This window comes from Mangifera indica, chromosome 7 (genome assembly GCF_011075055.1).
Source record: "Mangifera indica cultivar Alphonso chromosome 7, CATAS_Mindica_2.1, whole genome shotgun sequence".
Lineage (NCBI taxonomy): Eukaryota > Viridiplantae > Streptophyta > Magnoliopsida > Sapindales > Anacardiaceae > Mangifera > Mangifera indica.
Window position 1 is genome coordinate 14,130,257 of NC_058143.1, and position 12,357 is coordinate 14,142,613.

The following is a 12,357-nucleotide window of genomic DNA, read 5'->3' on the forward strand; positions in this document are numbered from 1 at the left end:
TTCTGAGTTATTCAGTAAGTGTATTCCTAATCTGCTGTCGTGGTACCGTTACCGTGCCAGTTTGTTCGAATCTGAATCTGAATCTACTTTAATCATTTATACGGCTCGGTAAACGTTGCCGGACGTAAAGTTACTTGTCATAACTTATTGACGTGTAGATCTGCTGTTGATTCATTAGATCTGATATTCGTTGAATTTGAATGAAATAGATCTTGAAAGATTTGCTCAAACTAGTTTTAATTTCTTTGTGTGGAAGTTGAAAACTGATTTGGATGTGTTGTGACGGTAGAAAAATGGCGTCTCACATTGTTGGATACCCACGCATGGGCCCCAAGAGAGAGCTCAAGTTTGCATTGGAGTCATTCTGGGATGGCAAGAGCAGCGCTGAGGATTTGCAGAAGGTTGCGGCGGATCTGAGATCCGCCATCTGGAAACAGATGTCTGAGGCTGGGATCAAGTACATTCCTAGCAACACTTTCTCTTACTATGATCAAGTGCTCGACACCACAGCAATGCTTGGCGCTATTCCAGATAGGTACAACTGGAACGGTAGTGAAGTTGGATTCGATGTTTACTTTTCCATGGCCAGAGGAAATGCCGCTGTTCCCGCCATGGAAATGACGAAGTGGTTTGACACAAACTAGTAAGTGACGGCGGATTTGAATTTGGGATTAAAGGTATGGATAGCTTAGTCCTTTTTTTTTAACTGAAACAGTTGAGTTTTATGTGTTGATGTAGCCACTACATTGTTCCTGAATTGTCTCCGGAAACCAAATTCTCTTATGCTTCTCACAAGGCTGTTAGTGAATACAAGGAGGCTAAGGCGGTCAGTATTTATTTTCCCAACTTTGTTTTGTTTATGTACGTTGGCAACTAATCTTTTTAGGAGTGAAAGCAAGTTTAAAGTGAGCATATCTTGTTTACTTATGAAGTGGAAAATTTTGCTGACTTATAAAATAAAATATTCAAATTTATTTCAAAGCTGAAAGGATTTAGTTCTATAGGTGTGAGAGATTTTCCTTATAACCTTGAAAATGATATGATGTTTTCCAGCTTTGTTTTGTTTTTTACGGTGGCAATTTATCTTTTATAGGATTTAGTTTTGGATCTGGCACATAAATTTTATTGTTTTGAATACCTTAGTATTCATTTACCCTACAGAAAAAAATTGGTATTGATTGTTAAGCTGTACATAAGGATTTATTGTTGTTTCATAGAGGATTACATGTATTTCCTACACCGAATGTTGATATAAAGTCAACTGCAAAATTGTTTTTACTACGATTGACTTTTAATTATACATCTAATTGTTCAAACTTTTAAGGTGCTGAATCACTTGTCCCCCGTGCAGCTTGGAGTAGAGACTGTTCCAGTCATTGTTGGCCCTGTGTCTTACTTGTTACTCTCTAAACCTAGCAAGGGTGTTGAGAAGTCCTTCCCTCTTCTCTCCCTTCTCCCCAAAATCCTCCCTGTCTACAAGTAAGAAAATTGAACCTTTTTGAGATGTTTAAACCTGTATAAACTTTATTTGAGACATGTTTTAACTTCTCTAATTTGCATGTAACTATTAAAACTTCAACAGGGAAGTAATTTCTGAGCTTAAAGCTGCTGGTGCCACATGGATTCAGTTGGATGAGCCGATGCTTGTTATGGATCTTGAATCTCACAAATTGCAAGCATTCACTGAGGCCTATGCTGAACTGGAATCAACTCTCTTTGGCTTGAACGTTCTCATTGAGACCTACTTTGCTGATATTCCAGCTGAGGCATTCAAGACCCTCACTGGTTTGAAGGGTGTCACTGCCTATGGTTTTGATTTAGTTCGTGGAACCAAGACCCTTGACCTGATCAAGGGTGAATTCCCTCATGGAAAACAGCTCTTTGCTGGAGTAGTTGATGGAAGGAACATTTGGGCCAATGATCTGGCTGCTTCACTCAGTACCCTGCAGGAACTTGAGGGCATTGTTGGCAAAGGTATACTTTTCTTTACTTGCAATTTGGTTTGCATGGTGATAAATATATTGTCTAATAAGAATATGATATATAATTGCTACTTTTTCCATGCAGACAAGCTTGTTGTCTCCACCTCCTGCTCGCTTCTCCATACAGCTGTTGATCTTGTTAATGAGCCTAAGTTGGACAAGGAAATCAAGTCATGGCTCGCATTTGCTGCCCAGAAAGTTGTTGAAGTGAATGCCCTAGCCAAGGCTTTGGCTGGTCAAAAGGATGAGGTATCATTCTCTTTGTAATTCTTATGATAATTGACCAAACACTTAATTGTAAATGTATCTTCTTCAAATGATTTGACGAAGTCATTTGTCACTATTTGTGGACTTATGAACAGGCGTTCTTCTCTGCCAATGCTGCTGCTCAGGCTTCAAGGAAATCCTCCCCAAGGGTGACCAATGAGGCAGTTCAAAAGGCTGTAAGTGCTTGATTTTTGTGCTTTTAAATTGATTTTTCAGTAGAGTAGCAATTTATAGAGATATTTATTCACCATTATTGCTTTCTCAGGCCGCTGCTTTGAAGGGTTCAGACCACCGACGTGCTACCAATGTTGGTGCTAGATTGGATGCTCAACAGAAGAAGCTTAATCTTCCAGTCTTACCAACCACCACCATTGGGTCCTTCCCACAAACCATTGAACTCAGGAGAGTTCGCCGTGAATACAAGGCTAAGAAGTGAGTGAACAAGAGATTTTTCATCATTTCACATTATTCCTGAAATTTTGTTGATTGTCTAATGTATTGATGCCCTGATCGTGTTGTTCTTACTAGGATCTCTGAGGAGGATTATGTTAATTCCATCAAGGAGGAAATCAACAAAGTTGTCAAACTCCAAGAAGAGCTTGATATTGATGTCCTGGTTCATGGAGAGCCTGAGGTAAGCAATTGATGTCTCCTTAGGTTTGAATTTCCAAGGAATTTCTTACATTTGTTCCGTTCATCTTCTAATCACAAGTAATTTTGTTGTATCCCCTATTTAATGAGGTCATTTATTTTTGTAGAGGAACGATATGGTTGAGTACTTTGGAGAGCAGTTGTCAGGTTTTGCCTTCACTGCCAATGGATGGGTGCAATCCTATGGATCTCGTTGTGTGAAGCCACCAATCATCTATGGTGATGTGAGCCGTCCCAAACCTATGACTGTCTTCTGGTCCTCACTGGCTCAGAGCATGACTTCTCGCCCCATGAAGGGAATGCTTACTGGCCCTGTCACCATTCTCAACTGGTCCTTTGTCCGAAATGACCAGCCCAGGTATAGACAATGAAAACCATTAGAAGAGATAAAGATAATAAAGAGGAAGAAAAAATGAACTTTTTATTTTGTTAGACTTTTGTAATTGCCATATTGTTTAACAAAATGTCTCTCAATTGTCCAGATTTGAGACCTGCTACCAAATTGCTTTGGCCATCAAGGATGAAGTTGAGGATCTTGAGAAGGCAGGCATCAGTGTTATCCAAATTGACGAGGCTGCTTTGAGAGAAGGATTGCCTCTTAGGAAATCCGAGCATGGTTTCTACTTGGAATGGGCTGTCCACTCCTTCAGAATCACCAATGTTGGTGTCCAGGACACTACCCAGGTGGGTTTCCTATCATTACCGAAATTTCTTATTTCAAATTTAATACAAGAAACTTTATCTCACTTTGTTTTTCAACAACTTAAAGATCCACACTCACATGTGCTACTCCAACTTCAATGATATTATTCACTCTATTATTGACATGGATGCTGATGTGATCACCATTGAGAACTCTCGATCCGACGAGAAACTCCTATCAGTTTTCCGTGAGGGAGTTAAGTATGGTGCTGGAATTGGCCCTGGTGTCTATGACATCCACTCTCCAAGAATACCATCAACTGAAGAGATCGCTGACAGAATCAACAAGATGCTTGCTGTGCTTGAAACCAACATCTTGTGGGTGAACCCTGACTGTGGTCTCAAGACCCGCAAGTACTCCGAGGTGAAGCCTGCCCTCAAAAACTTGGTTACTGCTGCAAAGCTCATCCGCTCTCAGCTTGCCAGTGCCAAGTGAGCGGGTCAGGAGATATGAGTGTAATCTCTTCCCATGCTGTTGATTCTTACTCCAAACAAAGAAAAAGAAATTCCCGCCTTACAAAATGTGCCCCTTTGAGTCTATGGATTTTTCCTTTTGGGTTGGTTTTTTTTTTTAAACGATGTTTCTATAATATTCTGTATCTTGGGACGGTGCCCAAATTCATTAGTGCACCTCTGCGGATGAAAAATCAATGGAATTGCTTTACTAGTTTGTGCATATCTGTTGTTCCTTGGTGCTATTTGGGGTCGAGTGGGAGGCTTGAGACTCGTAGAGCTTTTCTTCCAAAGCATTCTCGTGAATGGATGAAGAAATTTATTATCAAACATAATCCTTCACTCGCTTTCAAGCTACTGTTACTGTTGTCAACGGCCTCCAATTTACCACTCCCAATCTGTGTAGATCTCTCAAGGAGGCCCAACGACGATTTTGAACATTTATGTCTATCCAACCCCAATCCTGCTGCTGAGCCTGTCGGCCCATCCTTTTTCTGGTAATGTAAATGTAATTGTTAAGAGCAATACTATGTGTTTTGGATACATAAATATGTATATATTTATATGTGTCATCACATGATTAGATGATGTTTTATCCTAGATTCAAAATTATCTAATCATATGATGACATCTAAAAATGTGTATATATTTATGTACTTAAAGTGGATACATATAGTTTTATTGAATTGTTAATGATTAACTAAATGGATTGGTTGTTTGTATTTGTGAACAATTTGTATGTTGGAGTCTTTTTTGTTGCCGATAAAAGGCAGAAAAATTATGGAGTCAAAGGTTGAGGATATTTGTTTATAGTGTAAATGTTGGGTATCTTTTGTTGTCAAAACATTTAATTTCGGGCCAAAAGACTTCCCACCCAAGGTTTGATGTAATTTAAAACGTTTACCAGCAAACATTCAAAACTCTAACAGAGTGTTTGATTTAGATAATATTTTATTATCAAAATAAAAAGAGTATTTTGAAGATAAATTACTTAAAACATTACTGAGTATAAATGATTACTATATTTGATAAAATTTAATAGATATAAATAATTATTGTGTTTAGTTAAAGATAATAAAATAATAATAGTAAATTATTTTACTTAAATGCCCTTGAATATAATTATTTTTAAATATATTTTATATTATTTGTTATATTAATTAAAAATAAATTTATTTTTGTATCAAAAAATTAATAAATAATAATATAATTATAATAAAATCAAGATTACCTTAGTAATCTTTTAATACCTAAGGTGAATGTGATAATCAGATTACTATCTATATTACCTGTCATGTCAGTATTGGTAATAGAGTTTACCATAATATTTTATTACGGATAAACCAAACAAGGTGATGTAAGTAATTAAAGATAAATTACCAAAGTAATATTTAAATTTTAGAACCAAATGCCCTTTAAAATCTGATTACGGTTTACATTTAAACCCTTCTATTTTTCTTGACTTCTCTGACTACCATCTTCGTCTTTGGCGACCTCCCATTTCCATCCTAAATCATCGTCGTCGACCTACCATATTTTCTTCTTTTTATCTCTCCAACCAGTCATCTAGAGTAGACAAATCCAAATGAAGAGTTTCATCTGGACGCATTGTTATATAGACAAAAATCTTTGTTTGGATGAGGCCAAGCGACAAAGGCCTTTTGTGTCGATCTTGGACAACAAAATTCTTAGACGCCATGACTTCACCTCTTCGGTACAATAGGACGAAACCCATGGGCAAAATCGATCTGGATGGATAGACTATAATCTATGTTGTGTATTAGTTGATTTGGAGTTCTTTTAGTTAGTGTGTGTTGTTTTTGGTTGACTACACTTTGTGTATGTGGATTGTTGATTGAGGGATTTAGAGAAATTGATTAAATGAGGAACTTGCTGGTTATAATCTAATTGAAAAATTAGATTATGGATTTCAGCTAATGACCTTCATTTTGCTTCGGCATTAATAGAAGTAGATAACGGATGAGTAAATAGTCAGTCATTCGGCCTCTCATTTATGATATTTTGACTCAATCAGAATCTGAAAATTTTAAATTTTATTATTATTTGTACTGGCTACAACATTGTAACGCAAGGCTGAGAACTTTTAGAATCAGCCTCAAATTTATCTGCAGTATTTAAAGCAAACACAACCTTTTCCACAAAATCCCATATCTGCTGCAACACCATACACTTCTCTACACAATTGATAGCATAAATCGGTAGTGCAGTTCTGTATATCGAACGCAATCGGCAGCTGGCAGATTTTTTCTCGCCCTTCAATTTCTGTGGGAAAAAAAAAAACCAACATCGGACATGTGAATTGAGGATTATTACAAGAAACATCTTAAAAAATTTATGAGAAATCAGTTTGTATATATAAAAAAAAAAAATTAGGAATTAACAAAATTGGTAAAATATTATAATTTTCAGAGAGAATATTTGGATTCGAATGTCTGACACATTTGTGAAACTTTGATATTCAGTTTGGACATGAAGCAGCACTGGTGAGGAATTATTGACGACGTAGATGAGTAATGGATGAAATACTTACGGGCGGTGATAATAAGAAGAAGCACGAAGATGACAAATATATGAAACTTATTCATGGTTTCTCTTTCACTCTTCAACTCTTGATTCAGAGAAATTTGTGATATTGATGAGTATAAATAATGAGAAAAATATGCATGCTAAATATATGAATAGCTGAATTTAGACAGATATTAAGCATGTTGTTATATTGATTTGGAAACAAACTCAATCCTTACAATCAAAATATGGAAACTAGAAGTTGGATCTTTCTCAATAGGAAAGAATACAAATAGGTGAATCCCTAACTCAATCCTCACAATCAAATATGGAAACTAGAAGTTGGATCTTTCTCAATAGGAAAGAATACAAATAGGTGAATCCCTAACTCAATCCTCACAATCAAATATGGAAACTAGAAGTTGGATCTTTCTCAATAGGAAAGAATACAAATAGGTGAATCCCTAACTCAATCCTCACAATCAAATATGGACACTAGAAGTTGGATTTTTCTCAATAGGAAAGAATATAATAGGTGAATCCCTAATTAGTAAAAACGCGTATAATTCGTGTTTTCGTTTAATTTGCGTATTAAACATGACATTTTAAATTTTTAAATCTAAAATATATTAAACACAGATTTTAGACATTTTATGTATTAAACGTCCGTTTTATTCATTTTTTTGAATTTTAAAAAAATTTAAAACGATATTTTTTCAATGCCTAAGTCTAAAGTACGAAAGTGTTAATTTAATTTTCAATTAATTACCATAATGCCGACAAAAAAAACTTTTTTTTTTTCAAATCTCCAATCTCTCCATTCATTGCATTAGATTCATATCCATAATATTAGCAAAAATGTTTTTACATAGTTTCTTTTACACCAAATCGATGCTTTTCTTTTTGTCAAGTTTAAATCTTTATCTTTGTTATTCTTTCAAAAGGTAAACTTTCATTGTTTTTTCTTTTACTTGTTTATAACTTTGTCATATTTGTAATTCCTTTAGTGTTTGATATATGAACCAATTGAAGACACTGTTCATTTATTAATTTTGTTGTGTATTCACCTAGTAATGTAGTGACTGAACATGATATATTATGTTATATTAGCTTTAATAGTTAATTAAATACTTTACACATAAATTGTTTTATTTATTTTAACGAAGAGATCCATGAAAAGTGCTATTGTATTTTTATAAACGTATTATTGACGATTTGTCATATTAAATCTCTATATATATGTTTTGTATTTTTTTTCGTATATGAATTTTATGAATTTTTTTTTTCAAATATATTTTTCATTATTCACCGTATCATATATGTATAATTTCTATATTGTTTTTTTCCTGTACCCATATTTACTAACTAGGGGTGAATCAAGACATATATCAAGGATTTATGGTAATTTTTCTTGTATTCCTTCCATTTTCATTCCAAATTTGTTTTTATTTCCTAGTTTAAATTCAATAAAATTATATTTATATACTTTAGAGTACATAAATGATTTGTAATTATGTGATTGAATGATTTTGAATTAAAAATAGAGTAAAATTCCATAATATGTTGACACATTATTTGTATATTCAATTATATACTAAAAAATGTATACAAATAGTATTGCTAGTTTAAATTAGAATACTTCCACATTTGGATGGATCTACATTATATATACTATATATTACACAAAGATGTTATTTCCACGTTGAGAATTTTTTTAGATCAAATAACTATTTCCCACCCAAAGTTCAATAAAATGATAATTTCTACCCTTAAAGTTTGAAAAAACCAAATTTTTACTTGTTTATTAAAGTCAATCATCAGTTTTAAAGGTCAAAATATATTTATATTATTTTATCAAAATATCAAAATATGAAGCATAAGTGGGGGTGTAAATGTTATTTTTCAAAACTTAATAAGCGGCAGACAAATAGATATTTCCCCTATCTTATTTAAAAAATTATTATATTCCCCCGATATACTTTAAAAATATATTTATAGTTTGACAGTTTTGATATTACATTTATACCCTCAAGTTGTTGTATTCTATTCATTTTGGGGTGTAATTGTAATTTTTGAAACTATTAAGAGACATTAAAACTTAAAAATTTTAAAAACTACCCTAACTAACCAATAACCTCAATGTCCCCAACTCATTGCTCACTTGCAAAATTGCTAAAAAAAAGTGAGTGGAAATACACTTAGTAAGTATGAGTATTTACACTACAAAATTTAATCTTATATATCACTTTTGCTATTCCTTCTAATGGTGAAAGCATTCACTCACATATCTAATCTCATTTCTTCGTTAAATAAAGATTTGACACCTTGATCACATGACTGCTCTCTTTGTCTCGAACTATCACAGTCTATGGTATGTATGGACTTATTTTGATGTCTCTCTATGGATGTCATTCTATGAGTTCTATCTCTCTCATAACACCTTTCTATAGGCATCGCCTCTTTATAAGAACATATGGTGAACAGTGTGACCTCTTTATTGGTATAACACATCTCTCTCGATGTATAGTCTAAGTCACGATTGCCCTCTCATGGCACAAATTAAAATAAGGTGTTATCATCAATCACTTATAAACATATTCGATGACCAAACAAATACTAACTGAAGTGTAAACCCTAAACAACTCTCGAAAAAAAATTCCTTAAAATCCTATTGATATGTTCAAAATATAATGCAAAATTTGAAAGGACTTATCTTGAAATCAGTTTAAGAAGATAAATCTAAAGTCAGACATTGGATAATAGAAAGATCTATTGTGTAGTTTAGGGTTTCACAAAGAAAGTAAATATATATGAAGATGGCATGATGACATGCATTGTCAATCCACTTGTAAGCACAAAACATAATCCATAAGACATCATGTATATCTAAATCAACTTGACTGACACACTACTTGAGCATGTGAAACATTAAATTCCAAGGACAAGCACCATATTAATGATAAGAAGATCGTGACTGTCCACATGTCATTTATCCATGTAGAGATGCGAAGAGTTTTTGTAGCCCTACTCACACTTCAGAAGTTGAAGGTAATTTTATTTTATCAAAACTATTCATCCATTAAACTCGTAGAACCAACATTTGAGGAGGCGATCAATAATTAGTAGACAACTACCATACTAGTTCGCAAGTCTAAACAAGACAGACAATATGTGATCTCATCTAGAAGTTGCAACAAGGAAACAAGGTTTACTATTTTCGAGAACTCACGTAATCTCTCCAGCATTAAATAACATTTTCTATTGTCTTAAAATCACTTTCCATAATTTTGACAATTGTAATCAAAGTGCAATCACTGTTCTATCATAATAGGATCTTAACGATGTCCATCAAATCACACAATTTCGCACTGCATTTAAGTAGTTGAACATTTAACCTAGTCTCTACTAGTATAAATTCAAGACAATAAAAAGGTTAGGACAGAGACACTTCCAACATCTTACTAGCACTCAAGCATTATAATATTGCTCTTATCTTTATATTTTTTAGATAATATCATACTCAACAATAAGCTTGTTAATTGGGTTTGACATGGTCAAACTTGCCCATGCAAGCCGCAGGTTTTTTTGTTCAGTCCTAGTTCATTAATTTTTTTCGAGCTTTGGACCTGTTTTAGGCTTGTTTTAGCATACCCTTACAACTTTGCAAACTTTACAAAGGCACCCTAACTACCCATACTGCCTTGCCCATAATAAGTACATAAGCAAAATTTACCCCACCATTTTGAATGGTGTCCATCTTCAAGTGATCCGTGTTTCAATTCAGAAAATGACTAGTTGTCTAAAACATTATGTTCAATAGTGAATCAACATTTGTCAGTGAAAAAATTAATTTTTATTCAAATTGTGCAATCTATTGCTTCTTTGTTTGCTGCTTAGCCTCACAAGGGCTAGCTTTAGAAATCAGAACCCAAAATATACAGAAAGAAGGCGTATCTCCTATGTTACTTTTCACAGAAGTATCGTTAATATTCTTAAATATACAAGTTACGTATACTTTTTATTTGGCATTGTAGTTTCTTTCTGTAATAGGTTTTCAGCAGAAAGTTATGGTTGAAATGGTTTCCGAATTCTCACTTGTGTACTTGAGCCCTGTTTTAGTTTCCTATATTTTAGTGATTATTTTTCCTTCCAATAAAACCATGTGCACAACCTTTGTGTTATCGTGTGATTGAGAATTGTTTTATCTTTAATTTTCAACTATTTAATTACATGATGATACATTATTATTTATGCGCAAAGTTATACACAAAAGTTATGCATATAACACTACTTTATTTCTTCTTATATAGATTTCTGTTAATTTATTTGGGATTTCAATTGTCTAAATTCACATCCATCCCATATTCCGTATCCTATTCTGAAATTAAACACTCAGAAGCCACTGGCCTCTACAGTATGATCATGATAAAATAATTCAGTTGAATCAATTAATTAGAGTAATGGGCAGTTTAAAGTAAAACCATAATTTTTTTCTGTTTGTGAAAAAAACATCCTGACTAACCAGTATGCCAGAACAGTCATACGAAGAGAAGAGAAGCTGATAAATAATTAAATTGTGTAAATTTTAGAGAAAAACGCGCGGGGGACTGTAAGTCAGGTTGTGCTGCGGAGAGCGTTAACCGATAAAAAATTTTTACTTTATCGAGCCCAAAACACTGTGTTTTTCTTTTTTTTTAAGTCAAATAATTTGACATCGAGCCTTCCTAACTTAATTGCCTGGCCTACTTAACCATGGTGCATGACATGCACTCAAGGGCGTCGATTCTCAAGTGATGCCATTCTAGTTTTAAAACAGCTATATATATATACATATAAAATTCTAAGATCGAGCCCCGGATACCAATTATTTTAGATAAGGTCCTCATGACTTGCGTAAGCTGGGGAAGAATGAATCAACTATTCTTCGATGAATTCGTATGCAAGTAAGTTTTGAAGAATTTCATATCATAATCATGTCTTTAACTGGCTTGAGGGAAAAAACCCAGAAACATGATTTTCAATTTCATTCTTAATCAAGTAGTATCTGAACTTGATCCGGCACCATTTTGCAAAAGACAAGTAAATGTTCTAAATGGTAAGTAACACGTTTACAACTACGAGGTCCTAAACCTAATTAGTTTGCTAAAGCAGCAGGTGAAAAATAAAAATAAAAACAGGATTGCTTGTTGGACATTACGGCGGCATTATGCTATTCACCACTGATTAAATATGATAAAGCCCATAAGACTATTTCCCATTCAAATTTTTGTCTAATTTCAAAAGTGAAACGATAGTTAAAAAAACCCAAATACTTACCTTTGATTAATTTTTATTAGAAATAAAGGTAAAATCATTATTTTACTATGGAACCCTAAAATCCTAAAAATTTATATCATTTTCTCCCTTTAGTTTAGAAAACTAACAATTTTTTCGCATAATTAAATTTTGAAAAGTAGCATTCTCCCCATTTCAAATTTCTCTGATGAATGACGATCACTCTCTCTCCCGGTGATGGCTATCCCTCCGATGTCTTCTCTCTAGCCAGCGCTTTCCCTTCGACCGACTTCGAATCCAAACGAAACCCTTCGTTTAGAAGACGATGACGCATCCAAACCAAGGGTAAATGCTGGAGACGACAAACCCTTAGTTTGGAAGCGTCGTCATCATCTGAACAACGACTACAATTCATGTGGATTATGCCTTTGTCCTTCAAACAAAGGGTTTGGTCTAGATTCTTTAAATCTAGATGACGTCAATCGGAGAGAGAGCAACTGGA

The 12,357-nt window shown here is 33.9% G+C and overlaps 1 protein-coding gene and 1 long non-coding RNA gene across 2 annotated transcripts; one reads left to right on the forward strand and one right to left on the reverse strand.

The window, feature by feature from the left end:
* Positions 1 to 289: 289 nt before the first annotated feature.
* Positions 290 to 4,278, forward strand: LOC123221112 (5-methyltetrahydropteroyltriglutamate--homocysteine methyltransferase). Its single transcript, XM_044643819.1, has 11 exons — positions 290 to 643; positions 739 to 826; positions 1,352 to 1,479; positions 1,583 to 1,974; positions 2,068 to 2,231; positions 2,345 to 2,425; positions 2,515 to 2,681; positions 2,778 to 2,883; positions 3,008 to 3,258; positions 3,383 to 3,584; positions 3,670 to 4,278. The coding sequence occupies exons 1-11, from the start codon at positions 294 to 296 to the stop codon at positions 4,036 to 4,038; spliced, it is 2,298 nt and encodes a 765-aa protein (XP_044499754.1). The 5' UTR covers positions 290 to 293; the 3' UTR covers positions 4,039 to 4,278.
* A 1,811-nt stretch (positions 4,279 to 6,089) lies between these two features.
* Positions 6,090 to 6,727, reverse strand: LOC123219981. The gene is made up of 2 exons (XR_006502962.1): positions 6,607 to 6,727; positions 6,090 to 6,338 (listed from the first exon to the last, which is right to left on the reverse strand). It is a non-coding gene; the product is annotated as an uncharacterized LOC123219981 (long non-coding RNA).
* Positions 6,728 to 12,357: the final 5,630 nt, after the last annotated feature.

What these genes read in the sequence shown, in the direction of transcription:
- LOC123221112 (XM_044643819.1), top strand. Translation starts at nt 294, where the DNA reads ATGGCGTCTCACATTGTTGGATACCCACGCATGGGCCCCAAGAGAGAG. An exon ending in ATGAGGCAGTTCAAAAGGCT is followed by an intron (nt 2,426 to 2,514) that starts GTAAGTGCTTGA and finishes TTGCTTTCTCAG; the next exon opens with GCCGCTGCTTTGAAGGGTTC. An exon ending in GTCCGAAATGACCAGCCCAG is followed by an intron (nt 3,259 to 3,382) that starts GTATAGACAATG and finishes TCAATTGTCCAG; the next exon opens with ATTTGAGACCTGCTACCAAA.